Source organism: Plectropomus leopardus, chromosome 13 (genome assembly GCF_026936395.1).
Source record: "Plectropomus leopardus strain MGB_pleo_1.0 chromosome 13, ASM2693639v1, whole genome shotgun sequence".
Taxonomy (NCBI): Eukaryota; Metazoa; Chordata; class Actinopteri; order Perciformes; family Serranidae; genus Plectropomus; species Plectropomus leopardus.
The window spans coordinates 29,091,064-29,116,002 of record NC_142188.1 but is presented as its reverse complement, the minus strand read 5'-3'; the positions used below and the strand labels follow the sequence as shown (position 1 = coordinate 29,116,002).

General features: G+C 40.1%; 2 protein-coding genes across 2 annotated transcripts in view; one reads left to right on the top strand and one right to left on the bottom strand.

Moving 5' to 3' along the window:
- plekhh2 (pleckstrin homology domain containing, family H (with MyTH4 domain) member 2) overlaps positions 1-19,709 on the top strand; it is a 38,594-nt gene extending 18,885 nt beyond the window's left edge. Inside the window, exons 8-30 of the mRNA XM_042502678.2 lie at positions 19-917; positions 2,144-2,219; positions 2,298-2,392; positions 2,563-2,722; positions 2,959-3,095; positions 3,354-3,467; positions 4,390-4,476; positions 4,633-4,791; positions 4,953-5,033; positions 5,741-5,920; positions 6,675-6,783; positions 8,093-8,205; positions 8,306-8,485; positions 9,194-9,291; positions 11,823-12,000; positions 13,033-13,188; positions 13,287-13,384; positions 13,629-13,770; positions 14,765-14,901; positions 15,153-15,282; positions 15,960-16,046; positions 16,284-16,433; positions 17,345-19,709. Coding sequence (XP_042358612.2) covers positions 19-917; positions 2,144-2,219; positions 2,298-2,392; positions 2,563-2,722; positions 2,959-3,095; positions 3,354-3,467; positions 4,390-4,476; positions 4,633-4,791; positions 4,953-5,033; positions 5,741-5,920; positions 6,675-6,783; positions 8,093-8,205; positions 8,306-8,485; positions 9,194-9,291; positions 11,823-12,000; positions 13,033-13,188; positions 13,287-13,384; positions 13,629-13,770; positions 14,765-14,901; positions 15,153-15,282; positions 15,960-16,046; positions 16,284-16,433; positions 17,345-17,530 — 3,752 coding nt within the window. The 3' untranslated portion in view covers positions 17,531-19,709. The remainder of the gene's footprint in view (positions 1-18; positions 918-2,143; positions 2,220-2,297; positions 2,393-2,562; positions 2,723-2,958; positions 3,096-3,353; positions 3,468-4,389; positions 4,477-4,632; positions 4,792-4,952; positions 5,034-5,740; positions 5,921-6,674; positions 6,784-8,092; positions 8,206-8,305; positions 8,486-9,193; positions 9,292-11,822; positions 12,001-13,032; positions 13,189-13,286; positions 13,385-13,628; positions 13,771-14,764; positions 14,902-15,152; positions 15,283-15,959; positions 16,047-16,283; positions 16,434-17,344) is intronic.
- Positions 19,710-21,141: 1,432 nt separating this feature from the next.
- On the bottom strand, positions 21,142-24,246 carry epcam (epithelial cell adhesion molecule). Its single transcript, XM_042502065.2, has 9 exons — positions 23,880-24,246; positions 23,028-23,129; positions 22,676-22,937; positions 22,515-22,580; positions 22,348-22,414; positions 22,138-22,236; positions 21,846-22,043; positions 21,694-21,735; positions 21,142-21,551 (listed from the first exon to the last, which is right to left on the bottom strand). Exons 1-9 carry the CDS (start codon positions 23,938-23,940, stop codon positions 21,528-21,530), a joined length of 921 nt encoding a protein of 306 aa, XP_042357999.2. The 5' UTR covers positions 23,941-24,246; the 3' UTR covers positions 21,142-21,527.
- Between the last annotated feature and the right edge of the window lie 693 nt (positions 24,247-24,939).

Below are 24,939 nucleotides of genomic sequence, written 5' to 3'. Positions count from 1 at the left end.
TTATGTTTGCTTTGACAGAGAAGAATAGTAAGCAGACAGCCTCCTCAGGAACAAACGGTGAAGTACAGAGACCGGAGCAGACCGGCCCACTGGGTCCTCCTCTGGAGGATGACAGGGCATCTGAAGGCCTTGGTGAGACTGCGTGTGGATCTCGTGGTGTCTCCTCTTTGCTCTCCAGCGCTGCATCAGAGGGTGAGGGAGCAGTAGGGTGTGAGGGCAGAGGAGGAGTTGGAGTGTGTGGTCTGGAGTTCAGTCGCCCCGGCAGTGAGACCTACCTGACTGCTTCAGATGACAGCAGCTCTCTGTTTGATGATGACATGCAGCGTGCTGATCGGCCTGGCTTCAGCCTGTTAGGGTCAACAGATGGGACACTGGGAGGGTGTAAGGAGGGAGAGGAGGAAGCACATGGGGCCAAAGTGGAGGACTGCCCCTCCGAGGAGCTAAACAAACGTTTCCAATCCCAGAGAATAGACTCCTCATCCTCCTCTAGCGAAACTAACACTCCCAGCCCCATCCTCACACCAGCCCTCACCCCGAAACGACCCAACCCACCCCAGGACCCAAGGGACAACCCCGCCTCGCCAAAACAGCCTCGGCTGCGGACTCCAGCAGGGTTCGGGTTGATGAATGTGTCTCTGGCAAAGAAACACCTGAGCCAGCCACCAATCAGCTCAGAGGCAACACACGGACAAACACGCAACGCTCTCAGCATGCTGCGCCCCCTCCGGCCACAGGAAACCGACCTAGACCAGGAGCAGGAGGTTGGCATGGAGACGGGCAAGGATGCACCGAAAGTTCCTCTTACCTTAAAGACCTCACCTGGTTCACCTGAACCTGGCACAGAGGCCAACTCAGAGGGGCCAGACTGTGACAGCTCAGCACCCCCCACACCCCCTCTACACAGGCTGCCCTCCTGGGTAAGATAATGTTTAATCTAAACTGTGATTGATAGTGCATTGTGAAGGCTCATACCATCATGAAGTGCTCCACTAAAAAGCATACAAATCAAATTATTAGCCAGATTTTTTCCTCTGTTAATGATAGGCTACATCATTTGCTTTTTCACTCACAGTGTTGTCTGCCGCTAAAGTGCACTTAACAGCGATGAAGAATGTACAGTCTATAGATCAGGGAAACTTTATTTATTTATTCACACCATCAAAAACAGTAACAGCAAACAGGTTGAAAAGAATGCAGATAAACAGAGAGGTTAGAAACCCAAATGGGCTTATAGAAATCCCTCACCAAAGGTCATACAATAAATTACAATACTTTGATAAAAGCAATATACATTATGGTCAGCAATAAATGTCAAAAAGATCAAGACAGATTATTATTGTGAGTGTGTCTGCATGTGTGAGTGTGTATGTGTTCATGTGCGCATAATTAAACAGTATCTTGCTTTGCTCACGGGCCCCTTTTTTTTAAATGCCGGAAGGCCAGGGGTCAGTTAGTAACAAACATTACAAACCCAGTCACAGTAGCAGCACACAGGTTTACACAGTGGCGTTTCTAGGATTTTAAGAGATTTGGGCCTTAACCTGGACTCTATATCCTTCCCTGGCATTTTTTAAATAAACAAGCTCAATTTTGATGTTTTTTATTCACTCCTGCGCCATATATACATTCAAAGTGCAAAGTGCAAAATTTCTATTCATTGTGGATGAGAACATGATCAGCGGCACCCTAACTTGCCATATTTGGTCCACGCAAATTTGCAAATCCTAGGATAGAGACAGAATGACCCCTCCACTCCCCTTATGAATGTCTAGTACTCGTTGCCCTCGTTGGTTGGATTGGTTTGGTTTAGGCAAGAGGACTGGGACTGGTTAGTGTTAGGGTAAGAATGTCAGAGTAAGCCAATCAAAGGTGGGCCATTCCTTCGCCGTCCTAAGAAGCACAAATTTGCTTGGCCCACAGGCTGCAGTTATCAGTGCTATAGATGATCAGTGTCATGTAGAAAACATTGTCTTGACACCACAAGATTACAATACAAAAAAAAGTGCCAGCAACTATGCACTTGCACAGTTAACTTTTTTTGGACATTTCCTGAAAGACATTTTCATAGTGGCTGAATTTTCAGTATTGTTTTTTCTTTTTATATTTATATTGAATGTTAATTCAGCAAGTGTTTTTTTCACAGGAGAGTCGAATCTATGCTGTGGCTAAATCGGGAATTCGACTATCTGAGACGTCTTGCACAGACTCTGCTAGCAAAGGTGAGACAGTCTCTGACAAACACTCTCCAGCTCAGAGATGTTCAGCTGTATTTAATTAATCTGTGATCTGTGTTGCAGACCCTTCGCTCCAGTCCTCCTATCCTGCCTTTGTCATGTACACATCCCTCATCTATAAAAACATGACTACTCCAGTTTACACTACTCTGAAGGGGGTAAGCACACCGTCACACTGCAGAGCTTACTGCTACATTTATTTGAACTTTCATCAGCCTGTAATGATGGCAGCAAAGTTGACATTATGATACATTATTTTGGCTCTATTTATGACTGTGTACAAGTATTGTGCCAATGTCTTGACCATCGCCCTATATTCGACATACAGAAAGCCACCTTGCTGAGCAGCAGTCCATTCTCAGATGAATCGTCCAGCTCCGAGGATTCATCCAGCTCAGGAGAGGAGGACGGCTCTGTCTGCAGCTCCCACACCTCCTCCAGCTCCCGCAAGGACAGCAGTCCAGGCAGCCCGCGCTCTCTCAAGAGAGGTACAACGCACGCTAACATGAAGGCCATGAGAATTTCAACAGCAGCTGATTTAATATGAATCAATAAAAATTTGATTTTTGACGTATTTTGAATATTTTTAGGCAACTATATAAATCCATGCGTATCTTGTATTAAAAACATTTACTGCCAACTGAACATGAGGACAAATGCCTGAATGACAGTAGATGTGTATGTTTATATATTACGTTGTTAACTACTTTTTCTTCCCTTCCAGCTGTGTCCATGTCCTCAATGACATCAGAGAGCGACTACGCCATCCCTCCTGATGCCTACTCCACCGACACAGAGTGCTCTGAACCGGAGCAAAAACTGCCCAAGACCTGCTCTTCAACCAGTGACAATGGCAAAAGTGTGAGTGGAATTGTGCATCCGCAGGTCGGCCTGTGGATCGCCTTACCTGTGACACACCAAATCCACTTATTTGTTAACAAACAAGCTCCTGTATTACATGCTGACATGTTGTCTTTTCGGCACGCTCAATCTCCATAAACATATTTGCAAGTCACTGCACAATGCAACATCATGACAGTAGTCTCAGCAAATCTGAACATACATTACTCAAAGCTGTATTTTATTTGAAAGGTTGGACAATGTACTTAATTCTTGTAGGAGCCGATGGAGAAATCCGGCTACCTGTTGAAAATGGTGAAGACCTGGAAGAAAACTTGGAAGAGACGGTGGTTTGTCCTCAAAGATGGAGAGCTGCTCTACTACAACTCACCTGTGAGTTTAATACAACACTTTTCATTTTGTTGCTTTATTATGGAGGTCACATAATTAAATTTGAGTGTGGTTTTTGATATTTTAACTTTTATATGTTGCATGAGACCTAAACTTTTCAACACCTTCAATATATTTTAATGATTGTCCTTATTTTATGATTAAACACAGTGTGAATGGTATTCACCCTTTTAAACCTTTTGAGCACATGGAAACATGGAAAGAGGTTAAAACACGGAAAGAGAGTAATGAGCAATCAAAAGAAGAAATTACTGGAAAATTTGTTTTTAAAAATGATAAAGAAAAAGAAAGCTATAAATGCAAACAATTGCTTAAAATGTATTGAAATTGTGTAACATGATCTATATATGTAATTATGATAATTAAAAAATAAAAAATTTCCCAACCTTTTTTTATTTTTGTCCCTTGACATTTTTCCCTAGCTCTTTAAAAAAAATGCTTAAATCTACTAATATCTTGCCTTTTCTCAAACATTTCTTACCAAGCTGCTCATTGCCTTTTTGTTTTTTATAAAATGTTTTTTAAAGAAATCGTTCACTGGTTACAATACTTTTGACGGGCGTCTGAACGCAGCACAAGAAAAGTGATGTTGCTTCAGATTTCAAAGGGTAAATCTACTGTTCTGTCAGCAGACCTTTTGTATCTATTCAGCTCTGTGGATGGAGGTCTTTACCCCTGCAGTGAAAAAAAGGACCTATACGTATACCCTATTTTCTGTCATATAGTGTTTCAGTTTCACATCAACAAAGTTCGAAACAATGAGGTAAACCTATATAAAATAATCCCTGTGAGGCCTGTGTGCTGTTACTCATGATTTTTCATTTTAGAAAGTCAGGTTTTATTCTGTTAAAATCATTCCCTATCTTGAATGACAGTGCAGCGATGCAACTTCTTTTTCCCACAGAGTGATGTGATCAGGAAACCTCAGGGTCAGATAGAGGTCAACGCCACCAGCAGCATCGCCCGCGGAGAGGGAAAACAAGTCCTCCAGGTATTCAGCCCAGATTTTGAGAGTTTTGTCCACTCCAAAATATCTTACCCAAATTATTTATATTAACACATTTTAGTAGAAAACACAGTAGCACAATTTAATTCTGATTCCTCTACACATCCAATCCTTCACTTATGTTTTTGTCGTTGTGTGTAGATAGTGACAGGGAAGCGTGTGTACTACTTGAAGGCCGACTCCCCAAACCTGCTGGAGGAGTGGCTCAGGGTGCTGCAGAGCGTGCTCAGGGTGAAAGCTGCCAGTCCTCTCTTCACCCAGCCGGACATTCGCCCTGGGATGAAGGGACTACTCATCAAGGTCCAATAACCTACAAATATGACTGGAACAGTTTTAACAACCGTAACAGTTCAAAATACATACCTTTACCTAAATAAATAAATCTCATATATATTTTCCACCACATATTTTATATTTGATTGTCACTGCAATCAATGAAGTTTCTACTCGTTCTCTGGCAGGTGAAGCACGGCTACTCTAAGCGGGTTTGGTGCGCTCTGATCGGCAAAACCTTGTACTATTTCCGCAGCCAGGAAGACAAGGTAAGACCCAACACAGATTCAAGCAAGATTTACCAGCTATAGAGACAGAGCCTTATTTATCTTACCAGGTTAAAGGAACACATCACCCACAAAATGATCATATGAATATCAATTAATACTCTGTGTAAGGTTGAATTTATGAAGAAAACATTTTTGTGATGAACGAAGATCCAAAAAGGGAGAAAATTCTTGACGAATCAAAGTTATAGGGGCCCGACTTTAACAACAGCAAAACTATGACACCTTTTAACAAGCTCACACATCTTGTATAGCATAACCCAAGCAACCCAAGTTTATGCTCAGCTTTCCTAACACATGCATTGTCACTTCAATGTTACATTTTAAAAAAAACTTCCACATTAGGAGTCTTATGCACAGACAAGTAGCACGCCTGGGCACATTTGTGACCAGATGTCTTGATATTGTTTTACTGATGTTTAAATGCAGACCCCGATGACTCAATCAAGAATTTACTGTGTTTTTGGATTCCTCATTCACCGTGGTGGCATGCAAAAAAAAATTTTTTTCACAAATTCAGTGTATCCAGGGTAATTGATATAGAGATGGTCATTTTGGGCAGAAAGTATTCCTTTGATGTTTGTGATGCTTTGCCCAACCTAAATGTCTATATTGAGGGGCAGTACAAAAGCTGTTACCTCCTTTTACAGTGTGTCTGTGTGTGTCTGTCCATGTGTGTGTTTTTCTAGTTTCCCCTGGGTCAAATTAAGCTGTGGGAGGCCCGGGTGGAGGAGGTAGATAGGTCAAGGGATTCAGATGACGACTTGAAGGCATGTGGGCGGGGCTTACAGGCAGCACCTTTCACCATCGCCATCCACCCGCAAGAGCAAGGACCCACCTACCTGCTCATCGAGTCCCGCCACGAAAAGGTCAGCGTCACTCTGATAGCTCATCTTTTATTGACACTGTTGCAATTTTCCTGCACTGCACATATGAGTCAAGTCAAATTGTATTAATGTAGCCCACTATCACAAGTAAACTGGACTCATGGGGCAAAACATAAGTCATCGGGACAGGGATGCCTTTTTGTTCCTGCAGTTTGAGTTTCTGTATGCGGTGCTCTTTTTCTCTTTTTCATATGTCATGCATTCTAAGCTATGGCAGAGGACGTTTTTAAGTGTATAAATGTCTGCAAAGTATTTAATGTTTATCTGAAGCCAAAGACAAATTACCTTGAAAGTGGACAATAGAGATACAGTATCTATTCTATGAACAAAAAAGAAATCTGGATTACTATCACTGCATCACAGACTTTTAGAAAAATGTTGTCAGTTCAGCACAGAAAATGGAAATAATTAAGTTATTTTGAAGATGAGAATTTTCCCTTTAATTGACAGGCCATGTAGCGTAAAAGGGGGAATGACATACAGCAAAGGGCCAAGGGTGGAATCGAGTCTGTTGCCGCTGCGGCAAGGACATAGTTTATGTACCTGCTGACAACTGCTCCACCAGGCGAGCTCCTGGCGCCCCATAATTTCATATATTTGATACAGAAAAAAACAATTTAAGATCCAGCTTATTTATTCTAAGTTGAAGCCCAATTCTGTTTCCAGTGAGAATTTGTTCTTGTGTTTAAGTTTTGTGCCTCTGGTATCACTGAAGTTCATGTTTGTGGCTCTGCAGGACTCGTGGCTGTACCATCTGTCTGTGGCGGCAGGCACCACAGTGGGGAAAGTCGGTACTGAGTTTGAGCAACTGGTGGGAAAACTCTTCCAACTGGACGGAGATCCAAGTTAGTATTTCCTACGAATGATTTTCATTCTTTGTGCTTTACTATGATCTGACTCATCATGATATTATACCATATTATATCACACAACAATCTGCAACAGTAACCATCTGATAGGGAGTGGACCATTCTGAATGAAATTTGTTCGGAAAAAACTCCATTCATGAGCACACTGTAAACTGTGTAAATATGTTTCATCTTGCTTGTTTTCCTAAAACAAAAGTGAAGAATTTCCCCTTAAAGTCTTAAATTAGATGATCTCACTGTGAGATGTGAGAGATTCTTAGAATTAACCATCAACAACATCATGACCCACTTTTTTCTTGAGTATCATTGTGAATAACCTGGATCGCGTTTTCCCCTCATTTAACTACCGGCACTATTACAAATGTGTCTCAGCTCTCTTTTTTTAACACAACAAACAAGATGTGGAGAAAAGGTACTGATTGAAATACTTTAGAGCAGTCTTAATTGGTTTTAGGATTTATATTTATATTATGTTTGTCTGAACTTAATTGCATAGAATCTTTTACGAGATTTTTATCACTCAATTTTATCACTCAAAGACGGTTTGACCCAAAATAAAAAAAATACAAACCTGTCGTGTTTGTTTGGGTGTGAGTTGCTGAGTTGTTGGAGATATGAGAACTATTTTCTTTCTCTGGAACAACAACCACCGACCTTATCACCTCACAGAGTGAAGCGTCCGTTTGCTAGCTCACCTAGCACCACAAAGCTAGCTGATGTTGAAGCCCAGCCAAGGAGGACACCATCAATGTTTACGTCTCGTGCTTTCAGGAGCACGAGCCTCTCACCCAGGAGTAGAATCATGAAACTAGTTCTTACAATGAACCTGCTCCCAAGGTCTATGGATAATCTTGAGTAAACGGGTCATAATTTCTGGAAAGAGACATTGCTGTTGAGTTTTTAAATGCTTATTTTCGGTGCTTTGAGCTCCACAAGCCGAATGCCATCTAGTTCTATTATACTGGAGAGAAGGCAGACATCTCTGTCAGATCTGCAACAGTCGGCAACTCACACCTAAACCATCTTTATTAATAAATAGCACTACAGGAAAGAAGGGAAATATGTATTTTTGATTTTGGGATGAGCTTTGGCTTTAAACATCTTTTTAAATCTCTTCTGTTTGTTTTGTGTCTTATTTGTTTTTTGCATGTTATTAATGTTTCTCTCATTTTCATATTATATGTCTTTTCCTTTACTTCTGCTTCCCTTTGTCCGGAGCACATTGTGTTTTATTTGTTTTCGTGACATGTTGTCTCTAGCCTCAGTCTGTCTTTCTGTCTTTCAGACTCTCAGATCTGGAGACACCCCATGTTGTGTTTCAGTAAGGAAGCTCTGCAGTCTCCTCTCACCACCCTGCCTTCACAAGCTCTGCAGACAGAGGCTGTTAAACTCTTTAAGGTACACACACACACACACACACACAAAGTTTTAACTTTAATCAGAGAGTGATCTCTCTCTTGCGTCTGTCTTTTAACCCCTAACCATCATCTCTCCTCAGACTTGTCAGCTTTTCATCAACGTTGCCATTGATGCTCCGGCCATAGACTACCATGTCTCGCTGGCCCAGAGTGCCTTGCAGGTGTGTCTGGCCCACCCAGAGCTTCAGAACGAGTTCTTCTGCCAGCTCATTAAACAGACCCGCAGGAGGCAGCCGCACGGCCATCCAGGACCCCTGCAGGTCTATAATCTCACCACACGGGGGCAGTAGTAACACGTTCTTATTCACTGGAAACACTGATGTATGAAGTGAAGATGTCTGAAGTAGTTTGGAGTCATCAGGATTCACAGAGTAAATTATGTTTTTTAATTGTGTAGAAAAAACATGGATCCAGTCAACTGAAATAAATTAAATCAATGTGGCTGTTTGCACCTTCAAATTAGAAACTGTACTTTGAGGAGCCATATCTCCCTAATGTTTGCATGGTTACCTAAAAAGCTTTTATGTGCAAAGAGCAAGTCTTCAGGAGGCAATGAAATGTACACCTAATTTTGAAGAATAGGAGCTCTCCTGTGGTAATGTGATCTTTCATATCCAATAAGCAGATATACCAGTAACACCAGCAGAGGGCAGAAATTACATGTTAGAGTCAAAAGACTAAAATTCCCAAAGTGTGATTTATGTCTCAGACAGCTACAGGGTTTAAAGACAACAGAATGAGTCATGCCACAGTCCTTTGTGATGGTCTACATGAATGAAGTCAGTGTCTGATAAACAGGACCAAAACTAGCTACAATTGTGGTAAATTGTTTCTTAGTAAAACACCGAGCAATAGAAGAGAAGCTGCCGTCTGTTTTTCACATACTACACTAATGCTTCTGGTGCTTCTTGTGTGGTTTCACTGTGAGATATTTGTGACGGTCGATGTGTTTGTGTATCCCTCTTTAGGGTTGGCAGTTTCTAGCCTTGTGTGTTGGACTGTTTCTGCCTCAGCATCCATTCCTGTGGCTGCTGCAGGTTCACCTCAAAAGACACGGGGACTCCAGGTGAGAGAACAGCCGGGGCTCCAATGTTAGCATGAAGAACGGAGGCACAAAATTTAACAAGGAATAGCATAACTGTTGAAAACACAGAGAAATTATTAAAATAAACATTATCATGTCAGGGAAAATGAAACATCAATACCTGTATTTTAGGGACTTATAATAACTTGGCTTGCAACTTAAAATGACCATCATTTTTTCATTGATTGATTTTTATCTACTTGTAAGGTAGTTTCTCAAAATCTAGTTCTTCAAATGCCATGTTTTGTGCAAGATTTGTATTTTTACTGAGCAAAACAATGAGATAGGTGTGAAAGAAAATGTTGTTATACTTGAGTATCGTGATATTATGTTTTGTTGTACTGTACCAATTCTCAAAAGCATGCTAGTGATTTTTAATTAATATTCCTCCACTCTTCCACTCCAATGTTAAAACATGTAAATGCAAAGAAGACAGGCCTATGAAACAGGCACAGTCAAAGAGTTTTCTTAAAATCAGATCTACCACCTTGCGTATTGTATAGCAAATATATATCGCACAGTAGTAAATGGTAACCCCTGTATCATGATACGTATCATATTGCCAGGTACCGGTCAATACTCAGTCCTAATGTTAGAGGCTAATCCCAGAGAATGTTTAGACTTTATTGACAAATTACACAATCTAAAAAGCTAATTAATTGGTTAAAAAATATTTGCCAATGTAATATTCTGTTAGCCAACTAATGATTGACTGAGTAGTCCTTTCAGCTCTAAAATGAACTTTTCTGTGCTGAAACTATGTTGTTTTACATATTATACTTTAATAATACTATTATTGCATTATCATGGAGCCACTTTTCAGTCTTTTACAATCACTTTATCATAGTGTACTAATGCCTGTGGTAGCCTCTGCTGTACAAAAGCATATAATCTTTCTTTGTGTCTCTGCCTCACAAAAACATAATGCTGACTGCAGCAGCTGTCACAGTTTGTTGCTGTGACTGTATATTTGAATACAATTTGGCTGCTCTTTCCCTTACTCCCCCTCAGGGATATACTGAAGGGTGAATTAACTTGAACTCAGTTTATGTGCCTCAGTTTTTGTGAAGAGTAGTTCTTTATGCACTGACGTTATACTGTAGTCATCACGCAGAGGATTACTAGACCTGTGAAAACAGTATATACTGCAAGTATTACATCTTGTGTGGCTCTGGAGGAGATACTTCAAGTCTGAGAAAATAAAAACCTTGAGGATGTCATCAGGGCTTTCTTGGATTTGGGTTTTAGCTTCTTTTTTTTTTTTTTAAGAAAAATTGAACTGCTTGAAAGATGTGGGTCTTTCACGTAAAGTCATGATATCTCTGCGTCTACTTCTTCTATTTGACTATTCTGTTTCAAATATGTCTCTGAGTTTTCCAAACTTATGGAAGTGCAACACAACAGAAGATCACTGGAGTGCCTCTATAAGGCAGTGATCACATGGACAACTGACACTGAAAGAAGTAAAGAAGTTGTATAAAGAGCAAAGTTTGTATAAGAAGTCAGGTTGATTGGTGGATATATCAAAGAAACACAGAACTGTGTGAAACTACATACACTCTGAGTTATTTTAATGCATGTTTACATTGTGATATTGCGTTAAACCTTTGAAACCTAAGCAAGTTTGTTTAATGTCTCTCAGAAACATTAGGGGAAAAGGCAAGGAGCAACTGAAGAAGACCAGAAAAAATTAAAATTTCACAAGATTTTGAAAAAAAAAAAGTAAAGTTGCAAGAAAATAACCTAAAAAGTAAACAAAAAAGTAAAAAATAAAAATCCAAGATGATCAAAAGACAGCACTGAACAAAATATTTATTTTATATATTTTATTATATTTTCTGTAACATAAATCTAAATATTAAATTATTATAACTATAAAAATAGTTTTTTGCACATTTCCCCTATTTTGGGGGGATAATTTTCTAATAATCCTGCCCTCTTTTTTTAAACTAATTTATGGTCATTTTCTTGTTTACTAATTTCTTGCAAAGCTGCTCATTGTATTTTTTATCTTAATGTTTTTGAAAGAAATCAAACCAATTTGCTGAGGGTTCCAAGGGTCAAACAGCTTGTGAACATTAACTGAAGTCAAATGATGTTAATCCAGGTTTCAGTGGGTTAAGTATGTAACCAGACTATGCCCAACCTGTTTCTTTCCCTAAAACCAAACCTTTGCAACTTTACTTTCCTAAACCAAAATTATGTAACTTTACTTTCCCAAAGCTTAGCATTGTAATTTAATTGAACTAAACCTATGTTTCTTTTCTTAAACCTTCTTGTTAGGTGTTAATTCCACATCGTAGGAATCGATGTGTGAGGATACACTGAATTAACATATATCAACTTTAACATAGTATAGGTATATAGTGATCACCCACTAGATGGATTCTTGATTATTGATTGATATTTAGTGAACATGGTAATTGTTTACTTTTATTTCTTAATTTTAGCTGAGTACATTCCACTTACTGAATGGAACTGTACATTCTACTTAAACACCACTGTATCCTCAGGACTGAAGTGGGCAAGTATGCCATCTACTGCCAGCGCTCTATGGAGCGGACCCAGCAGAAGGGTGAGAGGCAGGCCAGGCCGTCCCGTATGGAGATCCTGTCCATCCTGCTTAGGAATCCCTACCACCACTCGCTGCCATTCAGCGTCCCTGTTCACTTCCTCAATAACACCTACCAGGTAATAACACACCACACAGAAAGGCAGATAATAACAGTGATGCCTTCAAAACTCGCTCATGCTAACAGAATGAAACTTGCCTCCACATTCCCACTTCATAGCCTGAAGTCACACTGAGTTTGCACACAACACTCCGTAAAGAGTGTGTATGTTTGAATTGTCATGCACGGCCTCACTGCTCCACCCCTCCTTCTACCTGTACACTTTGAGTCAGGGTTTCTCCAGAGGGAGTGTTTGTTTTTGTTACTCGCTGCTCCCTGTCTTTCTCTCGCTCTCTGTATGCTTGCAGAAAGTGATGACATCATAGTCTAGACTCCTAGTTTCAGCTCTAGACTGGTATAATAAACCTGCTTCATGACTTGTGCAACAAAAATACAATAAAAATAAACAATAAAATTACAATTGGGTTCAATGTGGTCACAGTGCGTCCCTAATCACCTTTGGAGGCGGTTTGGCTGATCAGATCACAATCCAATCACTGTTTTTTGTTCTGTCACGTGGTTTAGCACTAACTGCAATTTAATCGCCCAAAAGGCATTTTAATGAAAGGTGTAAATGATATCTATGAGACTTTAGGGAATCACATACTTGGTTTCTTTATTTTTCAGTTAATGTTTCAATATATCTTTTGAGCATAGACTAGTCTGTTAGCATTTTTATTTCCACAACAATCCTGTTTTAATGTGTTATTATCTATACATGTCTTAGGCAATTCATTGTTCTTCAGATAGGCTGGTTGTCCTTTTTTCTTAAAAAGTCAAGCTGTATTTTAAAGGAATTTAAATGAGTACATTGATTGTAAGGAACTAAATATTTGACAAGGGACTGTGAATAAGTCTTCTCAAGTTTAAAACACCACACAAAAGCTTCCAATTATTTTTAGTGCAGATTTATTTTGCTGTTGCCGTGGCCATGCCTTTGCAGCACCACTGGCTGAAATGTCAATAATTCTTTTTTTGTCTTGAAAAACAAAATAAGCAGCTTTACTGTCGCAATCATTACTTTCACGTTCTCTGCATTAATTGTGTATAGGTGGTGAGCTTCGATGCTTCGACCACAGTCGACGAGTTCCAGTGTCGCCTCAACCAAGACACCGGCATCAGGAAAACAGGGCTGTCTGGTTTCAGCTTGTACACTGATGACCCCACTGGGCGAGAGCTGGAACATTGTCTGCAAGGAGGCATCAAGGTGCATCCTCTGATCATGTGGAGATTTCTTTCAAAAGAAGACAAGTGTATTATTTCAAAACAATTACCATAAATGTGTCTTCTTCGTGTCATCTGCAGATTTGTGACATTATTTCCAAGTGGGAGCAGGCCTCTAAGGAGCAGCACACTGGCAAGTCTGAAAACACCAGGAGCGTCCGTCTCACCTACAAGAGCAGGTAGAGAATTAACCAGCCCGGTGCTGAAAGACAGGCCACGTTCAACAAGTCCACATGTTGATTCGCACTCAGGGTATCTGGGAAATTTGATAATGGTTTACTGTACAGGAATACAGATGAATGTATTTGTAGTACAGGTACTCTCATATCAGTGCAGTGCAAATGTTTTTTTTAGGCTCAACTGTAGTGGATACCAAACGCTTTTTCATCTTAACTCTCTCTTTCTTTACCTTTCCATCCTCAGGCTATACTTCTCTCTCCAGGTCAGGGGGGAGTCAGAGAGGGAGAGGCTGCTGCTGGCTTATCAGACAAATGACGCCATTGTAGCGGGACACTTCCCCGTCAACAAGGAACTGGCTCTGGAAATGGCTGCCCTGCTGGCCCAGGTCTGAAAGTTTTTAAGTAATTGCTTAGTTTTTTTTTTTCTAAATCGGATTAATTTGTACAGTATTTCCTGCCTTAAAGGGATAGTTTGGATCTTTTGAAGTGGGGTCATATGAGGTACTCATCAAAATTCAGTGTATTACATACAGTAGATGTCAGTCGGCACACCCCCAGTTTGGAGAAGCAGACTTAAGTACAGACACAGAAGCAAAGCAATGTACTGCTGTGGATGAGTCAGCAGCACAATGTATTTTAACAGCTAAATAATCAGTATCAGATTAAGTGTACACTATAGAATATTTTGTTGCATAACCCTGCTGTTGCCTTCTTAAAAGCCAAACTTCATTGAGAAAAGCACTAATTTAACAGTGCAGAACACAAGAACTGCTGGTCTGCTGCTGCCTCGAGGAGTTTGTCGGTTAGTGTTATTGTGTGACTTTGGCATTTAAAAAGGTTAGTTTGGATTCACCAAAGTCAATCCATAACATTAATAAACTAACTAATCGAGGTGCCAGCACCGTCCATGTTTAGGCAGCTAAAATGACCTTTTTGTCAATGCAGTCTGGTGGCTTTGACGAGAGCACTGATGGAAACTGAGGCTATTATCAGATCAGCTTCCCCAGTGCGGGGGGCTGTCTGGGGTTAGGTAAAACAATAAAAATATTCTCAATATAGTGACACTTAAACTGATACAGATTTTTTTTAGGTTGCTCTTGCTGTTGGTCCCACAGCTGTACCTTGCTTAGCTTCGATGCCGGACTCCAGTCTGCGTCTTTTAACTGGAGGTGTGCTAACTGACACCTACTGGATGTAATCCAGTGACTACATAAGCACTTCATCCAAACCCACTTCCATAAAAATCTGAACCATCCCTGTAAGAGAAGAACTTATTTAAAATAATATGAATGAAAAACATGAATATTTCATGTGTTGTTTGTAAGACCAGATCCCACCCTGAAAGACAACACAGTATAACAATTGCATGTCTATGTTCAGGTGGAATTTGGGGACTTTGAACGTCCCTTCTCTGCTCCTGGATCAGCCCAGACCAAGTCAAACCAAACCTTGAAACAAGTTCTGGACAGATTTTACCCCAAACATTACCGCAGGGCCTCGTCTGAGGAGCAGCTCAGGTACCAAAACACACTGACAACAGAATATGATTCAGTCTACACACATCTCCTGCTGTCGTGTGTGTGTGTGTGTGTGTGTGTGTGTGTGTGTGTGTGTGTGTGTGTGTAGTTATTTAAATGGCTATACATTTGCACTAATGTCTCTCTTTTGTGTGTTAACTCAGTCATAATGTCATAATCTGTTGTTACAGTTATAGCACGTCGGTTTCCATAACAGTTAACCCCTTAATCCCCCCCCCATCCCCTCTCAGGCAACTGCTGCAGCGTCTCTCTGCCCGCTGGGCCTCCCTCAGGGGTCGAAGTTCCCCAGAATGCGTCAGGATCTACCTGACTGTTGCCAGGAAGTGGCCTTTTTTTGGTGCCAAATTATTTGAAGCAGAGGTAAGTGGGTCTATATGTCATCATATCATCACGCTAGATATAAACATGTTATAATAATAATAACAACTGTATTTGTATAGCACATTTAAACACAGAGTTTACAAAGTGGTTTGATGAACAGGGCAAAGCAAAAGCAACAAGAGTTTCTTGCAGAGGCAACATAACTACAAGAGCCAAACCATATAGCCAGATATAATTTAAAATAGAATTAAAAGAAAAACAATTACAAAACAAAAACCCATACTAATAAGAGTAATTACAGTTCTAAGAATATAGGCAGTAAACATGGAAATAATAGTACTAATAAAGAATACTTCTCTAGAATAAAAGTTAAAGATGTTAGAAAGTCTTATTGTTTTCTTTCAAATTAAAAACATGATACAGTGTTGAGCAAATAAATGTCAACGTAAAACAGTGCACATACAGTGATGTCACAGCTATGAGTGTGTTCACAGTGGTGTTCAGCTCAGGCTGCAGGATGACTGAATTACAGTGATTGTTTTGTAGGAGTCATTCGTCCATTGACTCCATTCAAAACATGCTGTAGATCCACTTAATGTGTCTCCAGTTCTGTGAGGATCAAAAGCAGTGATGCTGTAATGAGATTGTGTAGCGTACTGTTTGCATTTAGTGTCAGTATATCATACTTCCTGTTTGTTCTCTCTGTGTGTTTTTAGTCAATCACTCCCTCTCCAGAGCAGGGTGCACGTGTCTGGCTGGCAGTGCATGAAGACGGTATCAGTGTTCTGGAGCACAACTCTGTCGTAAGCATCTGTGATGCACCTCCCTGCAACTGTGATAAACGATGTCTTTTAAAATAAACATTTCTATTTGGTGTCTGTGGTAAAGTAAAAAAAAAACAAAATAGAATCATCTTACATATATAATTAAGCTCAATTAATATGAACTCTTACAACTCAATATGGTGGTAAGTTGGTTTTATGTAGCTCTCAAAAACTCCACACGAATATATTTTGCATATTGTTTTCTATACTGTCCAGAAGCCACTGGTGTCCCACCCGTACAAGGCCCTGATGACGTTTGGAGGCTGCAAACAGGACTTCATGCTGGTTGTGGGGCAGAGTATTGGTTCCAACGCCGGCAAAGACAAACCTACAGAGAAACATTTGTTTGCTATGGACGCCTCCAAGGTTAGTGAGAGATCAGACTGTGTCTATTTCTATTTAACGTAGGATTAAAATGGAAGTTAGCCATAAACCCGTCAAAGTCCCTAGGCTGCCTGCTGGGCACAACAAAGTGGAAGTAGATCGGAAGATCTTGGTAATTTAGCACATGGAAGTTGAACTTCTCGGACTTCAGGCTCCACTGAGCATCTTTAATAGGAGTGAAGAGGACCAAATTCACACACCTTAACAAGTTCTCTTTACACATCAATGGTTTCCCCCTGTTTTCAGTCTTTGTGCTAAACTAAGTTAACTGGCTGCTGGCTCTAGCTTCATATTGAACAGACAAAGATGAAAGTGATAATAATCCTCTAATCCAAGTCTCATCAAAAATGAAATAAGTGTTATTTTCCAAAAGGCTAAACAGATTTAGGAATAACTAAATTAAGTTAAAAATGTTCAAAAGTCTCTCATAATGTAGCAGAAAAAAGGGTTAAAACTGAGAAATTTAATGTTGCTGAATGTCACAAAATGCCATCTGTTTGTAGCTTTAGTCTTGATGTATAAGTTTGTTGCCCTTGAGAAAACTTGCATCAACAAGATTGTTTCTGACATCAAAGTTTTCTAGATTGACAACTACTAGCACTTTCCTGCATCTTTATATTGCAAGAACTCAGTTTCCTACATCAGCTGAAACAGACCTTAATAAGGATTTCTGAGCAGTTGCAACAACTTCACAAAATTCAGTAAATATAACAAAATTGTAAGTAAATATAACAGTTAGATATAAAATAAACATAAATAAACAACATTGAGACTAATAGTTATATTTACTTACATTTTTTGAAGGCAATCTGTTTCCTAGATTTTTTTCTAAGTAAAATCAAATTGTCAGATTTGATAGTGCATGCTGACACCATGTCGCGTTTCATCAACAGATAAGGGAGATCACCCTCCTCATCTCCAGTTACGTCAACAGCGCTCACCAGCAGAAGGCCGCCGCCCACCACCTGTCTGCCCCGGCTCTGATGGTGGCTCAGCCCATCAGCCTGAAGAGCAAAGAGCTGAGGAGCAAATCCCCGCCAGCACTGGGACGCCCCAGCAAGACCCCCACGCTGCTGTAAAATCAACCCTGATCTCTCAAAGATCCTCCTTTTGCCTGATTTACATTTGAAAATGAAGGATTTATGTACAGCTGACGTCAGTGTCACACAGCTCCTCTTTTGTATCAGTGTAATGCTGTCAAATTGTCTCAGTGGGCCAGATTAATTGCTGGTATGTGGAATGGTCACTTCTCAGCCCACTGGAGGTGAAAAGTCACCTTTAACCATGGGTTCTCTGCTCTCATGTGTTCGGTATAACTTGATATCACAAACCATCAGAGGTTGCAGCTGTGATCTCATCAAACAGTATTCCTGGAAGTCTGCGTCCTTCAATTTTAAGCAGTAATTCCAAAATGGTACCTTTCTCTCCTCTGAACTGAAACTGAAGCAGTGGACTCTATGCATAGGTACAAAGGTACAACTAAGAGGCTTTGCTCAACACTCTATAAGGACATTTTTGTCTCCCTGATGAATGTGTTGCTTTTATGTGCTGAGAGAAAAGGTCAACACTATTTATTGACACACTAAGCTAGCGTTCTGATGTCCTTTCAATCTGCCCATGCTGTGTGGTTCATTTCATTTTGTAAAGATGCTCTTTGAAGTAAATTCTTGTATTCTCGTCTTAAATAACAATGCACAATCATACACAGTGTAGAAGAGCCAATAACGCTTTGTTAAGGAATAATTAGGAGGGTATTTTTGTATCTTTTTTCCTCCTGTAGGGCACAGTAACTCTACCAGGAATGAAGATCCTTACAGTGTTAGATATTGTTGTATAATGAAGGATACTGAACAATATGATGAAAGCAGGAGGCAACACTGCAGTGGCAGAACACTGTTCAGAAAGTGCAGTGAAAATCCTCATGGTTTGTGCGTCCTCTTTGCAATGCAATAGAGTGAAGAAAGAATCACTTTGGACCCTTTGTGCTCTTCGTTACTGAATAGCCAGGCGAGTGGTGGAACTTTAATCATGTACAAATACTTCAAGCCTTTGTGGTGGAGCGAAATCACCAAGATGCTTTTGCTCTTTTGTTCCACATGACATTAATTAGAGAAGTTAAGGTTACTTTAGAGGAAGATGGTTAAGAGGATGTGACAAGTAGGGTACAGGTTGGTGGGAATGCATGTGGCAGCTGAAGGGAAGTACTGTGCTCTCTTTGCTGTTTGCTAACTGGCATGATGCAGAATATGAAGGTATTTTATAAAGATGCAATGGGATCAGATACGGTGACTCATGTAATGTAAAGATAAGCTGGAAGGTATGTAAGGTACTTCAAACAAGCCGATTCCCTCCCACTATTATCTTAAAGGGACAGCTCACCCTCAAGTTTTGGAGCTATTAGCCATAGAGATTTCTGCCTTCTCTTCATTATAATTGGACTGGATTGTGCCAAAAAGCACCGAAAAAGTACATTTGAAAAACTCGACAGCAATGTCTCTTTACAGAGATCATGACCCAGTTACTCATGTATGAACTATTTTCTTTCTACTATACACCCAACAATCGTATCACTGTGCAGAAGGAAGCATGCATATACTGCTCATTCACTTAGCCCTTCTGAGCTGGCTAACGTTACAACTCAGCCCAGAAACTGTTAATGTTTACATCTTACACTGTCACGAGCACAAGCCTCTTGTCCATGAGTAGATGCACGCTGCCTTCTGCGCAATGATACAATCAGCAGGTGTAGTTCGGTAAAAAAGAAAATAGTCTCTACTTAAAACTGCTCACAACTAAAGGCACCAAAAAGGTAAATTCAAAGAATCATGACCTGGTTGCTCAAGATAATCCAAACAGCTTGTTGTGAGCAGTTTCATGTAGGAAATATTCTGTGGGAGTAGTTTGGAAAAATAGTTCCTACATGAAACTGCTTACAACAAGGTCTGCGGTTCATCTTGAGTAACTGAGTCATAATTTCTGCAAAGACACATGACATTTTTCACATGCATTTTTTAGGACTTTAAGCACCACAAACTGAGTGCCATCTAGTTCCATTTCTATGCAACTCACACTAAAACAATCTAGATTGATAATCAGCACTACAAATAGAAGGTGAGTATGTATTTTTGATTTTTGGTTGAACTGTACTTTTAAGCCTGTATACAGTGAGTATTGTCAGGTATTATATTTATTTGTCATATAAAATTATTATCCTTGGATTAAGTCTTATAATGCTTTAATAAACTAAACTACAGCAAACAGTCTGCTGGTTTCACTGAGTAACAGCCCATACACAATGGGCAGCTGTCCAATTCTATAGAAACTGACACTGACACAGTTTTTCCCTACTTCCTGTAGCTACTCTCCCACTAATAAGCCACCCAGCCTCCTCATTGGTTCGAGCGTAACTGACGTGTTGATACCTGCAGCCGGTGCCTGACAGCAAGTGACGCACCCTCATTCCTGTAGTCTTTCACAGAGAAGAGAGAGGGGGGTGGGGAAGGATATATGATACGCGACCTGTCTGAACTAGTTAGAGACATGCTTTTGTCCCTGTGTTGCTATGGAGATGTAGAGAGGGAGGGCTCTGGGGTTGGGGGTGGGGGGCTGGGTGAGGTAAGAGAACTAGTAGGCAAATAATTAATGATAATGCTCTGGCGGCTAATAGCGAATTATCAAAACTGCAGAAATGGAGAAGAATCAAATGCAGGAAGTCTGTATAAATTTATGTTTGATAATCAAACGTAATGCTGATAAGGACTTTCATGAGTAAACAGGTAAAATACATTACAATTATGGGCTTTTTTTGCTATTGTCTTGCATTTGTCACTTGGAAACTAGACATCAGGGGGACTTCTTGTGACACAAAGGTTTAACAGGGACTGTGTCCTAAAGTGCTGCCTTCAGTGTGAACACACCCACACAGAACATGAACACTGGTCATGTTGTGGCATGATACCCTTGTCATTTCACCTAAATACCTGTTCCTTTTTCTCATGCAACAAATTCCCACCTTACACTCTTCTCTCAGATTTCTCCAGCACTAACTTGTGAATAAAGGCTGCTTTATTGTTGCCCAACGCCCTTAAAACTCCATATTTGTTGTGCACATACTTCATGCATTTAGTTATGAGCGAGCTAGAACCTGACCAACAGGTTGAACGCAATGCCTAACAGTTTCAGAGTTACGGCAAGAAATGACTAACCACCTCCTTCTACGCTAACAGGTGTTATCTGAGTCTCAGCCAGTCAGTATCACTAAAACATGAAGCATACTCACATTCCACCAGCTCAGACACATCTTTCACTACAGTCATGCAAATTTAGATTAAATACAAGAGGTGGATTTTCTCTTATCTGTCTCATGTCTGCCACACCCACTAAAAAGCTCATCTGGGGAGGAAACCTGCATTCAACCTGCAGCGTGTAAACAAAGGACTTATTACAAGCCGCCATTACCGAAGCAGCCATCTTATGTGACACAAAAAAGGTTAAAAGTGTCTGACGAAAAAGTTTTTGTGTTGAATTTAGCTGGTTAAGAATAATTTAATCAGTTTAGACAGCATACAAAAAGCTGCCCCACAGTGGCTTTCTCCCTTCCCCCATATGAGCTGCTGTACTTTTCCACTGTGACCCAACTCTCACACACAAACCCTTCCCATTACAAAAGCAATAAACTGCACCACTTCAATTGTCTTTTAAAACATATTTTTTATTAAAAACAATCCAACAAACATACATACAAGTACGAAAGAAACTGTACAACCTATGACGTGGAATTTAATAACAAGTTCTGACAATAAAATGTGGCATGTGCCGGGCATGTTTTTAAAAAGCACAGTTCTTTATGGCATATAGATTGGACGTTATAGACTTTACACAATTTATAAATAAATGGCGGTACCATTAGTGCCATCATCATTAGAAAAAAAAAAGAAAAAAGCAAGTTGATCCTTTACAATCTGTTTTCCTCAAGTAAAATTGTAAAAAAAATGGCACACTCCCACTGCAAAAAAAGTTAATCCAAAAGATGATGTACAAGCTGACTCTTCATAGGTTCCCGCAGTGATGAAGACTTTACATGGCTTCCATTTCTCTTTGCTGAATTTTTTAAATAAAGAAGCAGAAAACAGGTTGTTATAAGGTTGCAAAAGAAACAGGTTGTTAAAACACATTCTAAAATGCAAAAAGTAAATTTTATACAAATTAATAGGCAAAATTAGTTACAGGAATTTCATCTCACCTGAGCTTTGTTGTACCTCTGACTTCGCTTCCTGGCGAAGAACTACACAAACATACAAAAAAAAAAGAAAATTAGGACTCAAAACACTCAACTCAAAGAAAATCTGTACTTTAGCTCAATGAATGATGAATTCTGTCGATAAATGTACTCACCAGGACCAGCAGGCCTGCAACCACAGCCAGCACCACCACCACGATGACAGCGATGATGCCCCCGGACAGGTTCTTCATGGTGAACGTTGGGGCCTCCTCGTCCACATAGTACACCAGGATGCTGTCCATTTCCAGCTTCTGATTGCCAATTGTGGGCTGAAACTTCTCCTGGTCTTTGAACAGGGGCAGCACCTTCACCTGCAGGAGAGAAAATGACAAGGTCAGGCAATGGCCTCTCTTTTAAGCCGTATATTTACCTAAAATATAGAAATATATAATAGTTTCGACATACGTCTTTCTCCATGTAGTAGGCCATGTTGGTGAGGTCAGTCTTGCGTTCACCCTTTGGCTTCTCCACATCCACCACAATCATGCGGGAATCAGCGTCATACTGCAAGACAACACACAGGAAGAAATTAGTGGAGGATTTTTGTATTTCTGTTCTAAAAATTAAATAAATTATGTGAAAATGTGACTTGTTTTTTCCATATTAGACACTCACCTCAACATTCTTCACCATGTCCTTGTTGAAGTTGTCATACCGTTTGTGAATAGCATCCGCAATGGCACTGTGTTAGCGTAAGAAATTACAGTAATGAGATATTGAAACTCACATTAGCAACGTGGGTGTGTTTTATTTATTAACTGTGGATATTTAAATGTACTTACGCCTTCAAGTTCTTGGCATCCACTGGAGTTGTCACAGGTTTGTGTGTCAGCTGAAGACGAACAAAGCTGCAGAAAAACGAGACAAAGAGTGAGCACTTAGTGTTGAACACTATGCATTATGCATTGCATTATTCCACACTGATGATGAGGATGACACTTACTAGGTCTCCACCAGCTTCTCACACTTGAGACTCTTGTCTCCCTTGTCAGTTCGTCGAACGCCGGCGCTGTTAACACACCAGCACTCCTCAGTGTTGTTGCACTGCTTGGCCTTGAACTTGCCGTCGTTCTCACACTCCGGGTCGTAGATGCCATCGTTGTCCACAAAGGCGGTCTCCATTGGCTTTCCTCCTATTGTTCGGGTGTCCAGGCCCTTCAATTTTCTGTACATCTCAGCCTTCATCAGGTAGCACTTAGGGATCACTGAAGGTCAAACAAAAGGCACATCATGAGCAGGTGGTAACCAAACAACCTGACAGGAAATCTAGTGGCTTGATCATATGTTTTACTCACACTTTTTGCAGTCGAGCGCTTGTTTATTGTTGCTGCCGATTAGAAGGGTGCACTGACATGGATTTCCGTCACAGGTTGCCCATTTCATAGTATCACAGGAGCCTGAGCAAAGACAAGGATGGTCATTCAGGATGAAAAACAATCAATATTAGTACTATGTAAGCAAACTCTAATAAAAAAAAACCTAAAGTAACTGGAGTGCAGGTCAAGTTTAAGATTGTTTATTTCAAATATCTAATGAATGAACTTCTAACAATCACTATGCTGGGATTGTGTTGTTATTCAGCATAATTCAACAGAGTAGTATTGAATTTAAAGTTTAAAAAACACAACATATATACATTTATATATATATATGCATCTTGTCATTGGGTTATTAATGGAGGATCTGTTGTATTGTCTGTCACACATGCCAGTAAACAGAGGGGGCCAGGTACAGCAGGTTGACTAGCAGGTTTCTCAAACACCTGGGCGTTGGTTTCTCCAAACAGACAGGTCCCCTGAGAGCGGGACAAATCCTCCCAACCCCCACTCAACTACCAAACTATCTGCGTTTGGTATCCAAAGCGCCTTTAATTTAGTTTTTATCCATCTTTTCTTGAATATAAAGACTCTTTGTACAAGCTAACATCACACTTCATACAAGAAAAGAGGATTAGAGACCAACTACAAGCTGCTAACACATATAAAAGGGAACACTTTAACTGTTTATTCCGGTTTTGTAAATAAAGCTGCTAAGCACTGGGAAAACCTTCTTAAATTAAAACATCACACAATAACGCGATATTTTAGCCTAAACTGCGTTGTAAGGCATTTTTAGACTAATAAAGTTTGAAAAGCCAAACTACTTACAGCTTTGAGCTGAGGCAGACGCCGCGAAAGCAGCCAGAAGGAGAGCAATCCACATTTTCATGATGAGATTAATTAAAAGTCAAGTAAGTGATTAAAAAAAGTTTTCCTCGTCGGTTTTCTATCCGTCTGTCGTCCTCAGAGGTCAAAGATGGAGTAAAGAATGGCGTCCGGGCACACAAGGCGTCCTTTTTGTCCCTGCAGGTGTGTCCTCCTCGTCAAACCTGTTTGGAGAGAAACTCAACGGGCGCGCGCACACTAAGGTAAGGACTCAAACTGGCACGAGCACCACTGAAGTGAAGTTGTTGTAGAGCTGCCTGTTATTATGTCCCTGTTAGTTGTTGTTGTCCAACTGACTAAGAGCTGATATGAAGTAAACTTATAAGACAGGCAGACGTTGACGTCACTCTCATTTGCATAGTTGACAAAGAGGAGGAGGGGGGGGGGGTGTCAAACGCACCTTTTTTTCCGGTATGACCATATTTGGTCTTGCTCTCTCTCTCTGTGAGTCTCTCTCTCTGTTGACATATTTCGTTCTTTAAGTTTGTCAATGAATCAAAATTTCCCTAACTTTCTACGATACTCCCGGTGAAGAACAAAAATGAAAGAAAGAAAGTCACGCACAGTACTTTTGCGGTTCATTTTCTACAGACCATATTCAGCTTCAATTCATTTTAAAACTGTGCTTAATCTGCTGGCTGTGGTTTATAGAGATATTTCTACAAGAATTACCTCCATAGTCTGTGTTAGGGAGTAACTAGTTACGTGTAATGGTGTTAACATGTAAATGAATATCAAAACAAATATGCACTTAAATTATGGTTACTAATCAACATGTTGATGATTACAAAGGGGTTACATACTAATAATTTTTTTCAGTAAAACATTTATGCATAAAATAAGACATTAATTCTGTTGCTTTGCACCTTTTACCACGCAGGACTGCCTTCTTTTAACATATTTCCAGACAATAAATTGGAACAAATTTGAGTTCAACAATTGTGCACTTATGTTTTTTTTTAAGACTTTTCAGCCTTATTGCCCAGACTAATACATTTGTCAA

Excerpts from the sequence above, each read along its gene's own strand:
- epcam (XM_042502065.2), bottom strand. The coding sequence starts at position 23,940 with ATGAAAATGTGGATTGCTCTCCTTCTGGCTGCTTTCGCGGCGTCTGCC. Across the intron at positions 23,130-23,879 it reads GTCTGCCTCAGCTCAAAGCT|GCTCCTGTGATACTATGAAA; the intron begins GTAAGTAGTTTG and ends GTCTTTGCTCAG. Across the intron at positions 22,581-22,675 it reads GAGAAGCTGGTGGAGACCTA|CTTTGTTCGTCTTCAGCTGA; the intron begins GTAAGTGTCATC and ends GTTTTTCTGCAG.